Source organism: Thamnophis elegans, chromosome 4, assembly GCF_009769535.1.
Source record: "Thamnophis elegans isolate rThaEle1 chromosome 4, rThaEle1.pri, whole genome shotgun sequence".
Classification (NCBI taxonomy): domain Eukaryota; kingdom Metazoa; phylum Chordata; class Lepidosauria; order Squamata; family Colubridae; genus Thamnophis; species Thamnophis elegans.
The window spans coordinates 12,551,745-12,575,384 of record NC_045544.1 but is presented as its reverse complement, the minus strand read 5'-3'; the positions used below and the strand labels follow the sequence as shown (position 1 = coordinate 12,575,384).

General features: G+C 35.9%; 2 protein-coding genes across 3 annotated transcripts in view; both read right to left on the bottom strand.

The window, feature by feature from the left end:
• Positions 1 to 1,449: 1,449 nt before the first annotated feature.
• On the bottom strand, positions 1,450 to 8,482 carry SDHAF4 (succinate dehydrogenase complex assembly factor 4). The gene is made up of 3 exons (XM_032215036.1): positions 8,369 to 8,482; positions 5,776 to 5,922; positions 1,450 to 2,899 (listed from the first exon to the last, which is right to left on the bottom strand). Exons 1-3 carry the CDS (start codon positions 8,427 to 8,429, stop codon positions 2,790 to 2,792), a joined length of 318 nt encoding a protein of 105 aa, XP_032070927.1. The 5' UTR covers positions 8,430 to 8,482; the 3' UTR covers positions 1,450 to 2,789.
• A 3,413-nt stretch (positions 8,483 to 11,895) lies between these two features.
• Positions 11,896 to 23,640, bottom strand: part of FAM135A (family with sequence similarity 135 member A) — a 50,852-nt gene continuing 39,107 nt past the window's right edge. The window contains exons 16-22 of one of the 2 annotated variants that reach the window (XM_032214995.1): positions 23,111 to 23,268; positions 22,210 to 22,304; positions 20,105 to 20,202; positions 17,907 to 18,058; positions 16,634 to 16,744; positions 15,614 to 15,727; positions 11,896 to 13,903 (exon numbers count right to left, since the gene is read on the bottom strand). In XM_032214995.1, coding sequence (XP_032070886.1) covers positions 13,698 to 13,903; positions 15,614 to 15,727; positions 16,634 to 16,744; positions 17,907 to 18,058; positions 20,105 to 20,202; positions 22,210 to 22,304; positions 23,111 to 23,268 — 934 coding nt within the window. In that variant the 3' untranslated portion in view covers positions 11,896 to 13,697. The remainder of the gene's footprint in view (positions 13,904 to 15,613; positions 15,728 to 16,633; positions 16,745 to 17,906; positions 18,059 to 20,104; positions 20,203 to 22,209; positions 22,305 to 23,110; positions 23,269 to 23,640) is intronic. The other variant, XM_032214997.1, reaches the window with a different exon arrangement.

The window sequence follows — 23,640 nt, the reverse complement described above, 5'->3', positions numbered from 1 at the left end:
GTTTTTTTTCCTTATAAGTGAGCTATTCTTCCTGGCTGGCGGTTTGAAGGTGCTAACTTCTGCCTGGCTGTTAATGTGCAGCCCCCCCCCTCCTTCCTTCCTATTGCAGAGCAGAATAAAAGAACAAACAGCTTTTTCTGAGCCAGCCCCCCCCCCCCTGCGACTCCCCTCCCTCTTCAGAGAGAGAGACAGGAAAGGAGCAAAGCTCTTAATTGCCAAGGCAAAGAAATGAAGACAAGAGAAAATGTTTTATCAGAATTCATATTCCTCACTCTCATGTCCATTCCATTCACGCCAGAGTCCTATCTCCACATAGGACATTTCCCCATAACCGTCGTAAATGGGAGTCAGTTGTCCAGCCTCCAAATGTAAATCCCGGGACCAGGGAGATGCTGCAACCTCATCACTTAGCAAAACAATTCTCCATCACCATAAGGAAGTGAGGACTACTTGTAGTACAAAATAAACCAATACAATTATGCCAGATAGACAAATATTGTACCCAGATCCATGTTGTCTTTTCACTCAGAGTGTACTTTTAACATCAGGTTGGAGGCATTATTTTCCTCTTTAACTCTAAGCATAAATGCTTAATTATCGCAAAACACATTTTATCTTAGTAAATCTCTATTATATTAAATACAGTATGGCGCATCACAGATAATGTATATTGCATTTTTTGGGAAGGACAAAAATGTATGTTTTTGTTTTCAGTTGTGGTTATGAAGTACAGAATCAGATACCAAGCAAGTTATATCATATATTTGTGACAGATGAAGTTTTATTTACCATAATACAAAATAGCTACTCAGTACAAATAAGTTATTTGCACTGACTTTCATTTTCCACTTCATTACTATAGCCAAAAGAAAACATATTTCTATTTATATCTTTTCTATCAATTTTAACTTTGTTTATAAAGTGACAGAACTTTAATTAAACCTGTATCATGTGTCATGTATATAAATTAAAATCTAAACAACCTTAAGAAGAGAAAACATGGAAGATGTAGTTATTTTATAGTCTCCGAACACGATTCAAGGTGCTGGTTATCACCTTTAAAGCCCTACATGGCCTAGGACCCGGATACCTGCGAGACCGTCTTCTGCCACATACCTCCCTTAGACCAATAAGATCGCACAGGATGGACCTTCTCCGGGTGCCTTCAGCGGGACAATGCCGGCTGGCGACGCCTAGGAGTAGGGCCTTCTCTGTTGCCGCTCCGGCCCTATGGAATGAACTGCCCCCAGAGATCTGGGCCCTGCCCACTCTCATGGCCTTTCGCAAAGCCATAAAAACCTGGCTTTTCTGGCAGGCCTGGGGCTGTTGACCCCTTGATGGAGGTCCAGCCCCCTTTCGACTGGGTGTTTGTTGAGTTCCTTTTTTTAACTTTGTTGTGTCCCATTGTTTTTAAAGATTCTTTTTATTTTATTTTTTCATTTCTGTAAGCCGCCCGGAGTCCCTCGGGATTGGGCAGCATAGAAATTCAATAAATGAAATGAATACTGGGAAAAATACTAGGCTACAGGAATATGATCCCACTCAATCTCAAGATTTCCAAACATGAAATATTTACCCAATCATATAAAAAAGAAGTTAAATTGGAGAAATTGTTTTGAATATTCAAAACAAAGTACCCATTGTCACTAGAATTATTTCAACACAGTAAGTTTTTATTGACATTTGTATCTATATTAATATGCTATGTTTTAAAGCACTGTAGATACTAATGAAATGCATTTATATTCAGAAAACCTGAATGTGCTTCCACTTGAGAATTCACATTTCTAGCTATTTATAAATAAGCTAATAGTTTTATAAGGAAACTTTTATTTAAATAAAGCTAGCTGATCAGACAGATAAATGATAGCATAATCAAGATTGCCATTTTTTCTAAAGATATGGATAAACAATTCATTAAGTGCAGAGGAACAATAAATGAAATAGATTGGAAGAAAAAAGTCACTTTCACAGGATTATCACATTTCTAAAGAGAAAAAAACATAAACCTAATAGATAATAATTAACAATCTTCTTGCAATTATTGGGAATTATTTTGTGTATTTGGTTTAAAAATAAATGGCCTAAACAGTGTACTAATTTTAGTACATTTTACAGTTAAAGGTTTAGCACTCCCTCTGTCATGATTAAACTATGTTCATATGTGTGGAAAAATTACTTGCTTCATTACTTTATATAGAAATCAAGGAATATTAGAAGTCCCTTGCTCTGCCATACTTTGGCCTGTATGTAATAAAGTCTGAAGATATTCTGCAAACTCTGATTAATGAACTGTTCTTGTCATATTAAATCCAATATATATATATATCCAAGTGTTCTTTGAAAGTGAAATAAATTCAATAAGAAAAATAAATGCAACATTTCCCCCCCCAATAAGTATGTTTAATATTGCAACAGTATTAAAATCTTATTGCATTCTTATCACAGTCATGGAACTTCACCAAAACATCAAAATACCACTTTGAAAACCTATAAATCTCTAGTTTTGCCAGACTTTCTCATGCAGAGTTTTACATATTTTCTTAATAATGCTGTAGCATCACTCAAATCAACAGCGGAGAACCTATCCACATTAGTTTATTAAAATGAAATTTCACTAGATTTAACCATAAACATCCACAGAGACTCTAATTAAATACTACAAATACATTTTGTTACAGCTAAATACGAAGATTTTGGTTTATGTAGGTAAAGTGGTTTCCCTCCCACCTCCCTTTTTGGTTTTATTTTCACTCAAATGTCATTCCCCCCCCCCCCAAAAAAAGAAGTTAAAAATCAATGCAGCGTCCTTTTCGTTCCCAGTCTCCATAACGAGTTGGTTCAGGGCCTCTGGGACCACCTTTTTCTTTTGTTGTTGGATTGATATCATTGGGAAATTCTAAACAAATAGGAAAAAAAGAGGGGAAAGTATGCAAACATCTTAAGGAATAGCAGATGCATTCAAATATCATCCATAGTTTTGTTGAATTGGAGAATTTTTCTTATTTTTACCACTCCATTCATTACCAGCACAATGGCAAAAAATTATTCAGTATTTTTGTCTGCTAGTTCTCAGTCAATTTGATGACAGAGAATCTGCTTTTCAAATGCATTTCAAATAAAAGAATTTTGTCAATTGTTTGTATGCCTACAGGTTTTATGAACCATGGTGGCACAGTGGTCAGGATGCAGTACTGCAGGCTAGTTCTGCAGACTGCCAGCTGACTTCAGTTCGGCAGTTCAATTCTCACTGGCTCAAGGTTGACTCAGCCTTCCCTCCTTCTCAGGTCGGATAAAATGAAGACCCAGATTAGTGGGGGCAACAAGGCTGACTCTGTAAACTGCTTAGAGAGGGCTGTAAAGCACTATGACACGATATATAAGTCTGTGCTATTGCTGTTCTTGCATTTGCAAAGTTCTGGGATAGCCAAAGTGTAGTTGTGAATATCCTGTCTGATACTTGGTATATTTGCTGCTTCCCAGGTTTCCATGCTTTACTTACAGATAGTCCTCAACTTATGACCACAATTGAGCCCAAAATTTATTTTGCAAAGCAAAACATTTAAGTGAGTTTTGCTCCGTTTGATGACCTTTCTTACCACCGCTGTTAAGTGAGTCACTACAGTTATTAAGTTAGTAGCATATTTGTTAAGTGAATGCGACTTTGCTTGACAGAGATGGCAAAAGGTGATAAACTTGACTCTAGGACACTGCAGCCATCACAAATGTGAGTCAGTTGCCAAGCGTCTGAATTTTGATCATATGACCATGAGGATGCTAGAATGGTCGTAAGTCTGAAAAACAGTCACAAGTCACTATTATCCAGTGCCATTGTAACTTTGGTCACTATACAAACTGCTGTTAAGTTGAGGACTACCTATATATCCATGAGAAATCTTTATATTGGCTTTCTTCAAAGTGAAACGTAGGGCCACCCAGGGAGAATCCAGAATAGAGGGGGGGGAAACAATTGTTGGCTACCACCAGTAATAAAGTAAGCATTACACCCCTGCGAGAATTTGAAAGGAATGCCACAATACTCCAGAATGAGGTAGAAAATACCAATTTATGTCATAGAAAGGTCATTTTTGCAAAACCAGAAGTCAGATTTTATACAGCCTTATTTATTATATAAGCCAAATTAATGGACTGTCTACTTGTTCTAGCTTTATCAATGGGAGTAAAACTACCATGATACACCCAAGTAGAATTCAAATGACATAGTGGTTTGGTATTATAAGGGTTTGAGGCTTCTCTTAGGCATAAAAGCCAGCTGGGGGACTTTCGGCCTTTCACTCTCTTCAGTCCAACCACCTCCCCTTATTGTTGAGGGAAACGATGCAGGAATATTATGTATGTTGCCTGCCTTGAGCTCAATGAATATGAATACACCCACCAGTGGTGGGTTTCAAAAATTGTTCGAACCTACTCTGTGGGTGTGGCCTCCTTTGTGGGAGTGGCTTGCCACCCATGTGACCGGATGGGAGTGGCTTGCCGCCCATGTCACTGGATATGAAGATGCCGACGACACTTGTCAGAACCACCTTAAATTGCCTCACACACAGCACTGGCATGCATAAGAATAGGATGTAAACTTGTTTTTTAAAAGGCATCTTTGGTTTGCGTTAAAACAACTTCAACACACGCAATGTTCTGATTGCACCACAAATGCAGTAGTCATCCTTACCTTTCACAGAGGCACTGAGTTTTATAAATATGAGCATGATAGTGTAGAATAATCATATCCAAGGACCAGTGGTGGGTTTCAAAAAAATTTGGCACCTCTTCTGTAGGTGTGGCCTGCTTTCCGGGTCCACTGGTGGAACCTCTTCTAACCGTTTCGGTAGATTTGACGAACCGGTTCTACCGAATAGGTGCGAACTGGTAGGAACCCACCTCTGACACCCACCCACACTGACACACCTGTTGGCTTTTAGTTTCAGCATGACTGGATATTATAAATTTATAGGAAGTTCTACAAGCAATAGCGTTTGGGAATAAACCACTTTGGGACTGGTTCCCATGTTATGCAATTACTTAATTACAACTTTTTTAGGACAATGTGTAATGGAAAGAAGTATCCAGAGGGAGCAGATGACAAGCACACTGAAAAATAATGTGTACACTTTATGAATTTATTATGTTCATTCCTAATATCTTGTGACACGATACCTGCATGGCACATTTGACCATGACACAAGGGTCAAAGATTTTTTTTAAAAACATATTTTTTGTACTGCAGTAGAGCAGCATTTTTTAAAATAAATTATATTAGAAAATGCAGTTATGCTAAGTGATTTAAGTACATATGAAGCTACCTTCCTATAGCTTCATGTCATACATATGTAGTTTCTTTGAAATGAAAAACTTTGAAAAACTCAAAAGTTAATGATATATTGTCTAAAACATTATATATCACAAAATATTTAGCTTGCATTCATATTTAAAGAATAAAAGGTATTTGGAAAGCTAAAGAAAAAGTGTAAAGTAACTAAAGATTTAATAAGACATCATGTAGGAATTCTATTTTCTGAAGAGACGGGCATAAAAAAAAATCGGCTCAGAGTTCATAAACATGAAAAACGTAAATGGAGAATCAATGGGACAGAAATATTTTCAATTTTTCCCTCAACATCTTTTTCAAGAATATTAAACAATCTTCCAGACATAATTTCTATGGATTAATTTCCTTTACTACTTCCCTGAAGATATTTATAGCTTCTCAAGACTATACCTGTTTTAACACCATTTATTATATTTATATTTTACACTTACTTTCTAGTGATTCCTTTTCTACATTGGATTCTTCTGGTGTATCAAAACGACCTACTGGTGTTACTGGCTTCTTAAGTGGTTGCTTGGTGGGTTCACTACTTCGTTTTGCACTAAAGGTATTACTTCTACTGTGCAGAAATGCTGAGCCTGTTACATATAAACATAAGATATATGTTATAAAAGGCCTAGATTTTGAATGGCCTATGGAAATGGGCAAAACCAAAGATAGTTATCATGTAAGAAAAGTGTAAATATGGACGCATACAGAATACTTATGGACAGGTTCCTGTTTGTGTCAGAGGCCAATTTAAGAAGGAAGAGTCCCAGAGTCAGAAACTGGATGTGCACTGAAGAAAGTGCTATATGAGTATGCGCAGGATCGCATTAATGATAATCTGCGACCAACCTCTCTATACAGTAAATATAGTAGTAAGCTTTTCATTGTGATCTCCACGACAGAAATACTGTGAAGTGCCTCTCTTTTTTGTGCAGGTTTACAAGACCGCGTTTGGAGCACAGGGCAACTGCTGTATTTGCTGTTTTCAAATCCTGGTAGCGCTAATTACAAATGGAAACTACTCCAGATTTGGACCTCTTTAATATGACGGAAGTCCTATATGGTATCCTGATTTGCAGGTGAGAATCCCATACAATGATCCATGTGGTATGCTTAAATTGAACAGCATGTTCAGAATTCTGCTCCACTACACATAATACATTTTTCTTCCAAAAAGAAGCATGTATATGTACGATTTTCCTTGGTTACCTATCAACTGCCCAGAGTCAACATGTGTGTGTGTGTGTGTGTGTGTGTGTTGCATTTGTGCTGATAAATAAATAAATAAATAAATAAATAAATAAATAAGAGACTAGTATAGATCTATTTCAAGCTATTTAGCTCTCATCAGCTAGCCATACCCTTACTGGGATTTGAACCTGGGCTATATTACATATTAGGCAGATGTGTTAGCCACTAAGCCACAGGCTCTCCTCCTTTATCAGCTAGGCCAGGGAAATAGGTATTTATATGCTTCCTCCCATATTTGGGCATACCAGGGGTTGTGACACAATATGTATGTATGTATGTATGTATGTATGTATGTGTGTGTATGTGTATGTGTATGTGTGTGTATATATATATATATATATATATATATATATATATATATGTATATATATGTATGTATGTATGTATATGTGTGTGTGTGCGCGTGTGCGTGCGCATGTATGTATGTATTATGTATGTATGTATGTATGTATGTATGTATGTAATATATATATATAATAAGAGACCAAGAGTCTCTTGTGATGAGCCGAAGGACAGAGAATGGAAGTGTGACCTTCCTCCCATATTTGGGCATACCAGGGGTTGTGACTTTAAATATATACCTTTCACCCTGGCCTGGCTGATAAGGAGTTGAGCCCTGTAGCTCAATGGTTAACACATCTGCCCAAGAGGCAATAGAGCACAGGTTTGATTCCCAGCAAGGGTATGGCTAGCTGATGAGAGCTAAATAGCTTGAAATAGATCTATACTAGTCTCCCTTTATTTATTTATCAACATAAATATAACAAATATATATATATACATACATACATACATACATACATACATACATACATACATACATACAAGTATTCTACAACACTTTCTTCTTTATGCACACCTTTCTTGCCGAAGGAGAGGTAAGTTAAGAATACATTTTTCTACAAATCCATCCCTTCTCCCTCCACAAAAGCTTCTTCTTCTTTTTTTTTTACAAAGAAAATCCAATCCCTTTCACAACACAATTTACAGAACAACCCTTGGACCAGCCTGGTGGAACAAAGGTGGGTTAGCAAATATTTATTAATTATTTATTAAATTTATGTACCACACATCTCACTATCCAAGCGACTCTGAACAACTTACAACAGAGCAACCATTAGCATTTTATTGGGAGAGGAAGACATTCTTGTATAGTGACTTACAAGAAATGAATCTGAAAATCCTGAAAAGCTTACCTGCTCCAAGACAGAGAAGCAAAAATAGTGGAAGAGGTTGTATCTACCCAGGTACCCCAGAATAAGTCCTATTAAATACCTGGGACTTAACACTACTCCGAAGTACAGGTAGTCTTTGACTTACAACAGTTCATTTAGTGATGGTTCGCTAAAAATAGTAAACTAATAGTTACTCATTTTAATAGTTGCTAATTTAAGAACTGCAATGTTTCACTTAACACACGTGGCAAGGAAAGGTGGTAAAGCGGGGCAAAACTCACTTAACAAAGTTCTCACTTAGTCTCATGAATTTTGGGCTCCGCTGTGGTGGTAAGTTGAGGACTACCTGTATTGGGCAAACGAAGGGCAGAAACGGAGACTTCAGCCAAAGAAGAGAAACAACGTGAAAGAAACCACGTAAAACCCCTTTTATGAGTGATCCGAGCGAAGAAGGTGCCGGGGTGGATGGGTGGGTGAGCAGGCAGAGGCTGCAATCCAGGGCTGGCCCCCGCAAGAGCTGCCCCCTTAAGAAAGACTCGGGGTTGGCCTATCGCCTCCCACTACTCAACCTCCTCCCCAGCCCGGCCGCCAAACTCCGCTCCCCGCTTACTGGCTTGTCCGCCGCTGGAGGCGAAAGAGCGGCCCTGCCGGAGCGACAGGCGCAGAGCCATTTCCTGCCAAGGACCCGCGCCTTCAATGTCCCCGCGAAGTGGGCGGTGCTTGTCGAGGAAACCCCGCCCCCGCCCGCCCCTTTTCCTCTGGCCTCCCGAAGGAGGACAGAACTGCGTTTCGGGCTCTTTGCAGCTTTTGTCATGGAACGTGGCTTGTGGACTTCAACTCCCAGAATTCTTCAGCCAGCTTTGCTGGCTGAGGAATTCTGGGAGTTGAAGTCCACAAGTCTTCAAGTGGCCAAGGTTAGAGACCCCCTGATTTAGAGTATATACAGAGGAGGAGACGGGAGCCTGCTCGCTTTTAGACGAGGCCACGTGGACTTGAATCGTGGGACCCGGCCTGAGTTTTTCGCCAGGGTAAAGCGGCGTTGGATCGCGATCGATCCTTGCAACAGGTCTAAGTGAGCAACTAGTAGTGGTACTGTTATTCTTTTTAGCGACGCCCTTTCCTCTTTTTGACAACCTCTGCAAACTATAGTGGAACTCTATGGGAAACCGCTTTCTCTTGGGACGTGGCTTTGATCCATAGGAGTAGGTCCTATGAGCCTCTTGGAAGTCTACTTTGGCTCCTAGTGGCTGCATAGATAAACCTTGATGCGCTCTTTTTCGCAACACTATAAGTCGGTTTTGCAATGATTTTCTTCAAGGATTTTTTTTTTTTAAGCGTCCTAATCATTTGTCAGCGACCTCGGATTCTCTCGAGGTTTTTTCATCTAATCCCCTGTGTGGCATCACCCTTAACGCACTATTTTGGCTCACAACTGCAAAAATGCCGTTTGCTGAATTCACACGCGCAAAACCTAAGCAAACGTATTATGCCTTAAGTAGATGGTCATATTCTGGGTGCGACTAAACGGCGGTAGGATAATCCAGTCCTGTGTGTTGGGCAAATGCAGACAAATTGGCATGAGCAATCAGCTTTTATGGCTATATAAATTATATATATATATATCGTGCCCTGCCAGGAGACAGGAGAGATGAAATCTGGGGGACCCGACTGCATAACAACTGGCCTTCAGTGCATTGCAGCTTTTTGTTTTGGAAAGAAGCCAGTCTTTAGGGACCATTTCTTGAAACCCTGGTGGAATGGAGGAAAGCCTATACTGGCAAAGATTTGGGGCTCCTAGTATTTAAAACAGCACAAATGCTAGCTGTTCCTAAAATTGCAGATTTTGTACTCTTAAAAGCATGAATGCATGCGTGAACCAACGTTATTGGAAACAAGTTTACAGTTCTGGAAATGTGATTCAGTGGCCTGGCCATCAGATTTACCAAGATAGGGTTTGGTTTTGAGAAGAATCTTTACCAATTTGCAGATGGAAATCTGATACTTTTCTGAGTTCCAGTCAATCGAGTTGAAGCCAAGAGATTTTTAAAAAGAAACTCTGGAACAGCAGTGTCTAGTGCTGCTGTTTACTTCTAACAGCTCATGTCCTAATGTATTGTACCTTTTATAAAGACTCAAGGACCCATCTCATAACACCTCACCTGATAAAATATCATGGAAACACCAATCACTTGTGTGTACAATTGCTGTTATTGGATCAGTCCAATGTAGTCTTTTTCAATGTAGCCAAATTTTGTTATCATGTCCACAAAATTAGGCAGACTCTGCAATCCACCATCACATTATTAAATATTATCTTGCCTTTTTTTCATTTCATTTCACTTATTTGTAATGCTGGACTATAATAAAATTACTGGTATAGAAACATGATGTACAGCATGACTAAGACTTAAGTTCCTATCAGAACGTATAAAACAGCATTTAAATAAATGCCTAGGATATCCTGGGTGGACTACAGAAATATATTCCCTAAACTTTGAGACTTTTTCTGCTGATGGTTTTGTGAATAAGTAAAATTATAATCTTTATTGTCATTGTACTTAAATACAACGAAATTGGAATAACCCTTAGTTTTACAAGAAAGAAGACAGGTTTAAAAAATTCTAAGAAAGGAAACAGGTGGATGAATAAGAGCTCAGACTGAAAAAGCAGAAATAAAGTTAGAAATCCATAACAATTGCTGAAAGGAGCCTGACGTGATTGCATTTGGCTTGAAAATATAATTGAAGAGTCAATGGAATATTAATTAAGTTTGATCATTCAAGCCACATAAATCAAGTACAAAAAACCCTGATTACAATCCAATGGTAACAGTGAACCAAGTTGAACACTTATAAAAAATTAATAGTAACCATGGGAGATGATTCAGATTGCAACTATTGGAGTTCTTTCTTTCACTTTCCCTATTTAGTGAATCCAAAAATAAATTTGAAACATGGCATTTTATATAAAGTATTTTCAGTCTGGACACCATAGTGCATATGTCCAAACACATATTTTAAATTTAATTTTTTAAACAAGGTTTTTTAAAAAAATCTTTAATTTTTTAAATTACTTTTTAAAACCCATACAAATATTTTAATGGTAGATGCAAATATATTACCCTATCTAAATTACTTTTCATTTAAAAAAAAAACCTATACTAAATCCAAGAGCAGGACAGGACATCAATCATAGCAACCCAAGTTGCATCAATCATAGGGACCCAAGTACATAAAGGTATCTACGATAACAACCTTAGCAATTCAAAGTTACAATGGCACTGAAAACCGTGTCTTAGAACCAGTCCTTATTCTTACAACCACTGCCGCATTTCCACGGTCACGTGATCAAAAACCTTCCTAGCTAGCTCCTGACCAGCAAAGTCAATTGGGAGCTGGATTTGCTTAACCACCACATGATTCACTTAACTGCAATGATTCACTTAACCATGACAAAAAAGGTTGTAAAATCAGATGCGACTCAATTTCACAACTGCTTTGTTTAGCAATGGAAATTCTGATTCCAAGTGTGTTGTAAGTTGACTACTACCTATATTTATGTGATGTCATTGCACGCATGCTGTGATTTGGGATTAATCCACTTTGCTATGGATGTTGTTAATCATGATCCACCAGGCACATAGCATAAGCTACATTACAAGCTTATCATTTCTTTCCAAACCAGCTGGCATTTATGAAACTGATGTATCTAGAATTAATAAAAACCAATAATAACACTAACTCAAGCTATTTCAGAGTCTAAAAAAATGTTGGACAATTTCTTATAGCCTTGGTTAGGCAAATACTTAAGTCAAATTTCAGATTTACTGAGTTACAGGAAAAATGGGAAGTTTTGAATTACCTTACTTAATTAGAAAGTTAAGTGCAAAGGGTATTCATGTTTATATAATAGTTTGTAAGTGGCATGCTATATTGTTTCAATTAAATTCAATTTGTTTTTCTGTCGCAAGTCATAAACAGTAATAGCTGCAGGCATATTAAAACATTGACAGGTTGTTAATTAATCTTTTGAAACACGGCAAATAAAATTTTCAATTACATCTGTACACTCACTATTAACCAATCTATCAATTTAAAGTTAACAATAAAATGGAAAAAACTGAATACGAGTCAATCATTGATTCACCTTCTTTCTCTTCGCTTTTAGTTTCAAGAATGCAAACAGAAAAAAAAATTCAACAATTCATTAACATACACTATTAAGACCTTTCCACTGCTTCTAAATTACTTTTCCATTCTTATATATTAACTAGGCCAAAGCCTGATTAGTCTTTTTTTTAGTATGTTTTCAAAATGAGAATTGTTGGTGTTTTACAAGCAGTAAAAATATTGCAATCTTAGAATTATTTATATATTGCATAAAAAACTAGGTATTTCTGTGAATCTGTGTTTGTTAGTAAATGTTGCCACTCATAAAATTGTTGTATCAGTACTCAAAAACTGATTCCTTTAAAACTCATAGGGATTTTCTTCTGAGAAATAACCACAGATTGGGCTCTTAGTACAATCGGTGAAATGGCCCAGTAGCAGTAATTATTTCTAAGCCTTGCTCAATAAAATTCAGTAACACACTATTGCAAACCATTGCACATCCACATAATTAAACTACTCTTAAACACTATTCAAATTAGAAAATGCAAGATTTTAAACCAGTAGCACATATGGACAGTTTGCAGTGAAAACCTGTCAAATTAAGTGATATTCAATCTCTTATCAAGCTCTATGTGAGGTTATATATTATCCTCAGGAAGTGGAAAAAGCAAAATCTTGCTTTCTCTAATAATTTTTTTAGTTTAATAACACAAGATGCAATAACATAATGTTAGAAAATAAACATGCATTAGATATACTACAAAACTGTATTCTCGGAAAAATTGTTCGTTACAATTGCATAATGACAAGATTTTTTCCCTTTTAAAAGCATTCTGCCTGAAAAAAGGTGAAAAGGGATGAATATTGAATTCACTATTTTTCAACCTCAGTAAGACTTTTAGCATTCTTGGATATTTTTAAAAAAACTAGTTATCACAAAAATTTCGCACTTTTTTTCCATTTCAAGATGCAACTGATTTCTATTTACAATAATTTGTCAATAAATTTTAATATTCAAAAATTTACATTCATAAAAGTGTTGCAGAAATTTATGTTTACTTTTTTAAAAATGTACATACAAGGAAGTCCCATGTAAAAGGTTCACTGAAGAACTGAACCAATATAAAGAGCAATTTTATTAAATTTTTCAAAACTCCACTTGAAGGCAGCTCACATTTCAACATTCAAAAATCCTTAATTGCTTGCTTATGAAAACTAATGTTCCAGTAATAAAGGTGAAAATGTAAACTAATGTCCTATTGAGATCAGTAGAAAAATGTAGTTTCCACAGGCAGAGTATATTCAATAATGCTTCTCTAGAAAGTAGTTCAGCTTGAATGTAGTGACGTAACCAACAGGTGTCTCAAAAGAGTGGTCTTGAACAAACCTATATACTTATTATAGTTATTTTAGCAGCCAGCAGTTTTCCAGTTCAGCTTTTTAGAGTTCTAAAGAGATCTATCAAATTAATACCTTAGACATTGAAATTTAGAGTTTTTGGCATCTAAAGACACATAAAAATGTAGTCAATATAACATTTGCAGTCTAAATCCAGCAATTGCACATAACTGTGCTTAAATCTGTTCTGAAATAATTAGGTACCCAAAATAAGAAAAATAGAAAAAAAAACATTAAAAATATTGCACAGCCACATACCTAGAAAGTAAAGTTGATGTTAAAAAAGCTCTTCACATGGATGATATAAATTATCTTCCATATAAAAAAGTATAAATATCTCTTAAAATACCGCAGTAACTACAGTTTAATATCACACATTATTTATCTGTTAATGAGGTAATAACCAAGTCTGTTACAATGTTTTTATTCCTACTGGAAATATTTTAGGGCAGCAACTAGAAAAAACTTTTCCAAAAATATGTCTGAATCCAAAACAGCAATGTGTGCAGCTCTTCCTATCAGAGAATCAGCTGTGTTTGGCAGTGCACAATGTACATTGTATCGAATTAAATTGCAATCTTTGCTTTGAAGAACAGGCAGAAGCATATTCTGGATCATTTCAGCATATATTGGTCCTGTAAAAGAAGAGCCCACATTATTTATTTAATTAAGCACTGTCTGTATTTCCTTTCTACCATGCAATTAAGAGAGCATATACCATGTTTAAGTGTTATCAATTGAAATCCAGTTGTAATACTCCCAAGCAAAAAAGTCTTAGACTATAATTAGCCAACAACTATATGAACTATCGTATTTTTCAGAGTATAAGACGCACCAAGGTTTTGAAGAGGCAAATTAAAAAAAAAAAAAAGGTTTTTGTATTCTGCAAACCTCCCCAAAAAAGGTTGTTTTTCGAGAAAACGAGCCCATTTTTTTTCAAAAAAAGGCATGAATAGCCTTTAGGAGGCTTGCAGAGTGCACCTTGGGGGGTGCCCCCCCAAAACGAGCAAAAAACGGCCAGTTTTTGGTAAAAAAAGTTGCATGCATACATAGCATTTAGGAAGCATATAGAGTATTCCTGATGGCTTTGGGGGGGGGGGCAAAATTGAGCAAAAAAGGGCCTGTTTTTCACTCATTTCTGCCTTCCCCAGCTTCCAGGAGCTCTCTGAAAGCCTTCTACAGGCTCTGCACGGCCATTTTGGTGAAGGGGCGGGGCTTCAGGAGGCAAAAATTGCTGTATTCAATGCATAAGATGCACCCAGATTTTCAGCCTCTTTTTTGAGGGAAAAAGGTATGTGTTATACTCCAAAAAATACGGTACTTCCTTTAGCTTTAAAAGCCCTGTTTTACTGGCAGAGAAGTTAAGTGTGTCCCTAAAAAAGGAAACCCCATAAGGTGCCATAGTAAAAAAACTCAAAAGATCAGCTGCCAAATACTTGCTGCATTTCAGTAAAAGGACAGCAAGCAGGGCTTCAGGAGTTAAGCAAGCATCTAAGAAGGCAGATTTATACATGTGTACATAAAGAAAGACCACTGATGCTTTCAAAATAATTATTATTTTAAGCATAAAATAACTTCCAAGATAAAGAAATAAGATGGCTGCTTCAAATAAGGTTAGCATTGACAGCTATTTTATAATTTTGGGTTCATTAATGGCAAATTTACAAAATATTGCAACAAAATTCTTTTGAAATTTATTGTTTGTAATGGCCCAAGATGATACATTGCTTGTCTGTTAGTTTTTAGTCCTAACTACAATACCCATGCAAACAAATATGAGAGCATTTAAAAAACAGTATTAATGATATTTGAGATAATAATGACAAGTCGTCCTAAAAATATTTTGTTGGCCAAACCAACTTTTCTTTTTTAAAAAATCAGCTAGATTTTTAAAAAGGTTTTTTGAGGGGCCCATCACATTATTTTTCATTAAATGAACTCCGAAAGCACTGGCTTTTTAAATACAAGCAGCCCCCAGATGTACAAGGCCTGACTTAGCAAAAGAAATGTTACAGAAGCAGGTATGCAAATAGCAGTTTTCATGCTTGTGTATTGCTGTGTAACTGATTATTGTATTTGCTTTTTTTAATTTAAGTTTAGCTGGCCATAATTGCTATTGCAAAATGGCCATCATATAAAGAATATATATAAATAAAATGTACACATGCCAACAGTGTGCCATCTAGACACAGTCTATATGCAATTTCTACTTCATACATTTCATTAAAATTGATCTCTCCCTCATATGAAAAAAGTAAGACTTGTTGCCCTAGAATAACATTATTCAAGTTTCAAGTACATATTCTTCTGAATATTTTCACAAATATCTATGTTTTAGCTAATACCTGTTTGTTTATCCTTCAGAGCTGTTTTGCACATCTCAATACGGGCAGAATGATAAGGGACGTAACGATCTTGCAGGGACCCTACTAATATTATATTTTTGAAATACTGAAGACCTGTGAAAAGACAACAATTCTAAATATGAAGAACACAAACAAACATATCAAGTTACCTCTTGGATTAATAGATATTAGGGATGTAATAAATGCTAGGATTCTATTACTCCCTTTCTACGACTAAACTAAAGCACACATAGGAAAGGAAAAAAAGGAAAATTATACTTTTCTGGCACCTATCAATACCAAGGTTAAACTTTAACTGTGAGAAAAGCTCTTTAAATAAATCTTCATTCATATAGCTAAGTAGAGAAATATAACTGTATGCAAATATGATCATGATATTTGTAAAAAAAAAGACCATATATGGTAAAATAGATTTTATGACTAATTAATTTATTGTGAAATGGTAAAATAAGTTTCTTAAATTTCCACTGATAGTTGTAGTGGAATTCATTTAACTTTTGGGCGTACTGCTAAAGCAACTGACTCATTTATAGTTTCTGTGAAATTTGAGATTGCAGTCAAAACTATAATCCTTGCCTGGTTAATCTTAAGAGCATTTCTTTTATTACCATTTTACAGAACAGTAGCAAGGCTTTAATCTTATGGTTTCATCCATGCTTTTTCATTTAATATTTTAACAGTGGAAATATTTGGCAAGAAATCATATTTCACTGTGTTTGTGAAACTGAGCTACATGGTTATGATTTTCAAAATAAAATAAACTAGTAAGTCCTTGTATCAATACCATAATTATGTTTATTTTTTTAAAAACAGCATCACATAGTATATTATTAACAGAAAATCTCTGACATTTTGTAGGGAAACTATTTAAATCTGAATATATGAGATCACTGGTATCATATTCACTTGCTACCCCAGTTTCTTCAAAATATACTAATGTATAAATGAAAACAAGTTTCATTAAAAGTTAATGCTTTCAATGAAGTTGATATAACTTACCTGCTTTTCTACTAAGTTTGTATAAGAAGGTTTGCCGGGGGTCTGAATGATCTCGACAGGTCAACTGTAACAAAGATCCTGACTTCTTCCACTTCTGCATAAACCAGAGGCCTATATTTTTGCATATATTACATGTGAATACACAGAGCACAATTGTACAAATCTTTGAATAATTTTCTAATTAGTGTTCATTCTATACATCCTAAGGGGGTTCTACTCTATTTGCTTATCTAACATGTAAGAATTTAAATTGTAAGTACACATATCAAATGAATATATGTCAAGACAAAATGCTTACTGAATATACAATATGAATGTATGTGTGTGTGTGTGTGCACACACACACATAACATATATATGCTAAACACAATTTTAATGTTCTTTAGTACATCAGTCTTGTGTTCTTCAGCCAATTGATTAAATGTAGCCTTAAAAGCAAATCATCTTTGACAAAACAGAATGGCAATTATTCTGAACACTTCCTAGAAAGTGTTGGGTGTTCAATGGTTCTCAGTATCTCAGGAAATAGTTCATCCCATATAAAATGTTCTGAAATTTGGGGAATCAATGAAGCTCTACTTCACATACTAATCAAAGTGACTTCCAGGAAAGGCAATGTGATCCTGGTGATCCCTTTGCGATAAGTAATTATTCTTCGCTCCTTTTTTTCTTCTTCTAACCAATTAATCTTACCCCACAGAAGTGTTAACATTTTTCTTTATGTTGTATCTGTTCATATACACTTGTACTGATTTTATTGGCCTTTTCCCTTACATATTTTAAAAACTGACAATAAAAATCCCACCTAGCATACAAAAATGATACAGAAACATGAATATTGAAATGAAATGTTTTAGCTCCCTTAATTTAGAGTACTTAATTTTACTCGGTATTATTGTAGGTTATTTAATATAGAGGTAGGTAATCTCTATATTAGATTCCAGATATTTGAACAATGATTCATGTTACTCCTAACCAATGACCTCAACAGTGGAGAATTACAGCACTTGTGCTTTAACATATCTAATTAATTTAATTAATTAAATTAAATTAATTAATTAACATATCTGGTTTCTTCTTCTTACTTCATTATACCGCTCTAATTATTTAAATAGTGAGGCATCCTATGCATTTTAATGGATACTAGAAATACTTGCTCAAACTTTAACAGTTTGAAGAACGTCATGACATGGTTTAAAAAGATTAAAATAAGCCACCCTTTTTAATAGTTCTGAGACTTTAAAGTGGACATCAAATCTAGTTTTTTTTTTACCTGTATTAACAAGAGCACTGCTGTTGTAGAGCGTACCAAGATGTGGTCCAGACAGAGAGAGGAAGGTATAAAGTTTATTGAGGTAATATCTAAACCTAGGTCTTGTGAGTACTGAACGGATTATTAAATTACCCAGTGAATGTCCAATAAAACTGAATAAAAAAAGATAAAAAAAGAGTGTAAGATTTGGAAAAAATATTTTTTTAATACATTATCAACTTAAACCTTGAACTTTAACTGTTTGTTTTTCTTCCATTTTACTGTGTCCAAATCTTGGAAGCTGCTGTCTTCTTCGCAAGGTTTTTCAATAATGGTTTGCCACTGTCTCCTTTCTAGGGCTGAGGGGAAATGACTGGCCCAAGGTCACCCAGCTGGCTTTGTGCCCAACGTGGGACTACAACTCACAATCTCTGTGTTTCTAGCCTGGTACCTTAACCATTATACCAAACTAGCTCTTAACTTTGTTTTGCAGTACTGCAAATGTAATGCTTTCTGAACATGCATAAAACAATCATGCAATTTATGAAAGGGTTTTCATTATGCTTACTAAAATCACCATCAATGAGGAGATATGAATAAAAATGCAGAGCATGTTTTGGCTATCACTGGTTTCCAAACATTCCACAATACTCTATTTATCTCTGTCATTCCTCTACTTCACTTCTGTAGTTTCCATTACAAATTATGGAACTTTGTTTGGGAAGGCACTAAAGCAGTAAGTTGTAGGTGACATAGAAACTGTCTATCCCTGTTCAACACATTTAATTTTCAGACATATGAAGCTTCCTTTGGTATTCATGAATGTTAATAGCTTTATTGAAGGGTACAAAATGATTTCCCCCCCTTTTTAGAATGTGCCCTGATTTCAATTGATCTTTATGTATTTAGAAATTTTAGTCCCACGTTTTGAAATAAAAAATTAATATTGACATATTAAGGAATGAAATCTAGTTTAACAAGCAGGCCCATTTTTGTAACTAAGCAAAATCCTAGTGCGTCATTTAATCCAGGATAAAATAAAAAAAAGATGACATATCTAAGGGACCTAACATTTTGATTTCACTCCTGTAACACCTTTTCAGAGCCTCCCAATAGCCAAGCAAGGCCACCCAACGAGTTGTACACAGGTTGCCCAAAGCCATAAGGAATCCACTGATAGAGGGACAAGGTCTCCAGTGCTTGGTGGGCCAGCAATGCAGTATTCATAACATTCTGAGGTAAAAATATTGCCCTCTGCAAGCCACATTCCAAGTTATTTTGAAGTTGGCCACTTTGGGTACCCTGGAAAAAACTCAAAATGTTTTGGACACCTTCTTAATTGCAATCCAAATGTATTTTTAAAGATGTATATACAAGACACTGTATAACTGCTAGTATAGTAATTTCTGTTCAATGCTTTTTATTTATTCTCAGAAAATCCACAATTATTAGCAACTAAAATAATAATGGTCAAATACTTGAAAACTCAACGTAAAATTGAAAAGTGGATTAAAAAGGCCTTTTCACTTGCTTCAATAGGAAAAAAAAATCAAAGTTTAATAAAACATCAGAGGCAGGAATTACAATTCTGTCAAATTTGGATCAATTTTGTAGTTTTTTTCAATAATTATGTATAATATGGTAATATTTTAGGTACATAGTAAATTTGTATGCATGTAATATCTGCCTCCATCATTTGGTAAACTTTTTATATTTTCTACAGGTAGTTCTCAACTTATGACCATAATTGAGGCAAAATTTCTGCTGCTAAGCAGGACAGATGTTAAGGAGAGTTTTTCCCATTTTACAACCTTTCTTGCCACAGTTGTTAAGTGAATCACTGAAGTTGTTAAGTTAATAACACCACTGTTAAGTGTATCTGGCTTCATCATTGACTTTTCTTATCAGGTCACAAAAGGTGATCAGGTCACTGCAACTGTCATAAATATGAGTCAGATGTCAAGCATCCAAATTCTGATCAAGTGACCATGGGCATACTGCAATGGTCGTAAGTGTGAACAATGTTCCTGAGTCACTTTTTTTCAGTTCCGTTAAAAAAAAGTCGAGGATTACCAGTATATATTTTTTCAATGCTTCATGTATTTACTATTTAGTCATTTGATAACATTTGCTAATCATAGTTCAGTTTTTTTTTAAAAATCCACAATTATGGTTACATTTCAAGCTGACATTATTTATTCTACAACAAAATAAATTACCTGATTTTTGAAATTGTTAGATTGTAAATTTGAATATACTGGATTATTTCATCCAAAAGGCGATCTGTCATTGAATCAAAATCAGCAAATGTGTCATTCTGTGGGGGGGGAAATTCAGGAAACTGTTTTGTGATAAGCATGCATCCTTAGCAAATTACATGAATATAGAAAAGAACAATAAAAAGCAATAGCAGTAATTCCCCAGAAAGCCGTAGAGTAGACAGAACAAAACAACCATAAGACAAAATGTTGTGACATCATGACAGCTCCCACTGTGACCCCATTTCATAAAGTCTAAAAGAGTTTGCTTCTTTCCCTGGCCTTGGGAGATGGACACACACACACACTCCCATGTTAGAAGCATTCGTTATATTTTGTACACTTTGATAATAGTTGTTTGGATTGCCGTTCTGTTAATTCCTGCTTGTTATGTCCCTTGTTTCATTATCTATTACTACCTTTTAATATTTTATTCTAATATTGTGAGCCACCCAGAGCTGATCTCGCACCCGGTAACACTAAAGTAGAGTAGAGTGGAACTGAATAGAACCAAACTAAAACACTATATACAGCAGAGCCATAACTGCTTTAAAAGACTGAAGCCTGGAAGACATAGCACAAACCACAATATTAGTCAAACTTAGTTTGTTCAGGTTTTCAAGGTTAAATCAGCCATAGCTGACTGTTGTGACTCAGCAGTTTTGCTGAGAGTTCTTTCGGGAGCAAGAGTTATTAGGCAGCTGGGAGTGGTTTGAGGCAAGTTTGGAGATAAAAGGAGGGATGCTGCCACGCCCCAGTTGCTGGAGTCAACATAAGTTCCTTCGTGTGTTCCGTGTGTGGTAAAATATTGCTTGCTTATTACTCGTGATTTATGCCTGTTACACTTGGAGAAGTGCTTGGGTGTTTCTTGTAAACTGTTCCGTGAAGACTTCGGAAGAAGTGCATATTGCTTGTAAGCGTTTGTTTTGGAATTCTTATCAGAGATTTATGTTTATGTTATTTTCTGGGCTCGAAGCCAGTTTGAACTGAAAACTGATAAAGAAAAGCCTTCCTTTTAAGTTTTGCCTGCGTTTGTTAACGAGCCATGCAAGGGGGGGGGGTCAGAACAGCTGACCATAGCTTGTTTAATCTTTGATGTTTAACAAGCAAATGTTTGAGCTGATTCCAACCAAACAATTCTATTGCCAAAAAGTAAAGATTCTGACGCTGAAAAATGTGGCAAAGTACAACTTCTAGCCAGCCTATTAGAAATGTGGGATACTGAACCTTTTCAGTCAAAGTTCAGGCCAGGATACAGCCCTGAGATGCTGGTGGAGGGTTGGGGATGTACATCTTATCCTGCCTGGATTACTTAGCTGCTTTTGATATCACTGACCATATATCCTTCTGGACTGACTTTGGGGGTTGAGAGTGGGGGACGGTTTTTCCTTTCTCAGTGGTCAATTCCAATAGGGCTGTGATGGCGAACCTATGGCACACATTCCACAGGTGATACGTGGAGCCATTTGTTAGGGCACGCAAGGTGTTGCTCTGTCAGCTCCCGCGTGCATGCCCATGCTGGCCAGTTGACTTCAGCCTTCATTTTGGGCCATTTTTCAAAAAACAACCCAACATGCAAATCGGAAGTTTGGGAACAGTCTTCCGGTTTGTGCAATAGGCCATTTTTCTCCCTCTGGAGGGCCTCCAGGGGGGGGGGCACACACACCCGGGAGGCCGTTTTCACCCTCCTCAGGCTCCTAGAAAGCCTCTGGAGCCTGGGGAGGGCAAAAAATGGGCCCATTGTGCGCAAAAAACGGGGGGAGGGTTGGGGTCACGTGCGCATCAGCAGGGGCCATGTGTGCGTGCATGTGGGGGGTGGGCACAACCCCCCTGCGCTCCCCCTTTTGGCACATATGGGGAAAAGGTTAGCCATCACTGCAATAGGGAATGGGAATAGAACCTTTTAATGTGGGGTACCTCAGGGCTCAGATCTTCCCTCCCTCCTCTGTAATATCTGTATGAGATCACTGGGAGAGGTCATGCAGCAAGATTCACATATAAATTAATTTAATCAAGATATCCCTAGATGAGGTATTATAAATTAATCAGTAATTCTTGGGTGCTACTACCTGATTTCTCTCAGACATCAGAAAATCTATACGACCTCCTGGAAGACCAAGTTCAATGTACGTTTTTACTAATCTTAAATCTGCACTGTTACCTAAAAGAAAGGAAAATTTCAGATATTAGAAAGATTTACTTGGCAGAAATAAAACATTTAAATTAAAATAATGATGTGTAATACTGTAGAAATGTTCATTTAGTCTGAGACTCACATTACAATTCTATGAATTAAAAGGCAATATTTTCTATTTGTTTATATTTAAAACAGAAATAGTCTTTTAATTCAGAGATTGAATAAGCTCCTTACCAAAAAGTATCCTTTGCTCCAAAAAGGGTAAATGGTTCCATTTTAAAGGAATTGAACACTGTGGTTTCTTTCAGTTAATTGCTTACAGCACAAATATACATTTAAAAACACTTGAAAGCTAAACTTATTAGTCCTTTGCTCATTTATCTAATTTGTATCAGTTTCCTATTCAACTAAATATTTAAGGGACCTAAATGGCACCTAAAATAGATCATGCACAATGCAATTTAACAATATTTTATGACAATAAATTTCCATAAACATTTGGGCAGCTGCCTTGTTTTATTAACACTGCATTATCTAGATGATTTACTACATTAAGCATCATGCTGAGAACAAGAAATTTGGATAACTGCATGTGTTCATTTAAAAAGAAAACACTTGGTATTTTATGCATGCAAGGATAATATCAAACATACGCAGTTTCCTAATTAGCAATAACTAGATGGAAATGCTAATTTGACTGCTTAATTACTGTTAATTAGGAATTTGTTTATATTTTGTACTATACAGACTAAATTTTCTCATATTTAAACTAAATTTGAAATCCAGCATATCAACTATTTACTAACTTATTATCAGCTGCCACAGCTTACCATCTAGGCCATGCACACAGATAATGAGATGTATTCCATCTTCCGAATTTTCTTCTTCTGTACTGAAATAAGGCATGGAAGATGCTAGACTGGAAACATCACTGTACATGAATCCAGGAAGCTGAAGTTGCTTCAATTCGTCTTTAGCATGAAGGAATCTGTAATTAATAGATGTTTTTTTATCATTCAGCATATAAATTAAAATAAGAAAGTTATAGATGTTTAACTTTCATGTATTAATTAAATGCAATTGATGGAAACCAGTATCATAGATTCCGAAGTAAAATCTTATTTTTAGATCTTATTCTCTGAAAAATTTACACAATTTATGTCCTGAATCACCGTCTACATTTTCCAGTGATGTGTGTTTCAGATAATAACATTTGCAAAAGCATTCTGCTGTAGTTAATAAAATATTCAGTACCTTCACAAGATTACTGAACATCAACCTGTTATACCTGAACACAACCTTCTTAGCAATTTAGCTGTATTTTCAGGTCACAGACCTATATTGATATTGCAATATACTG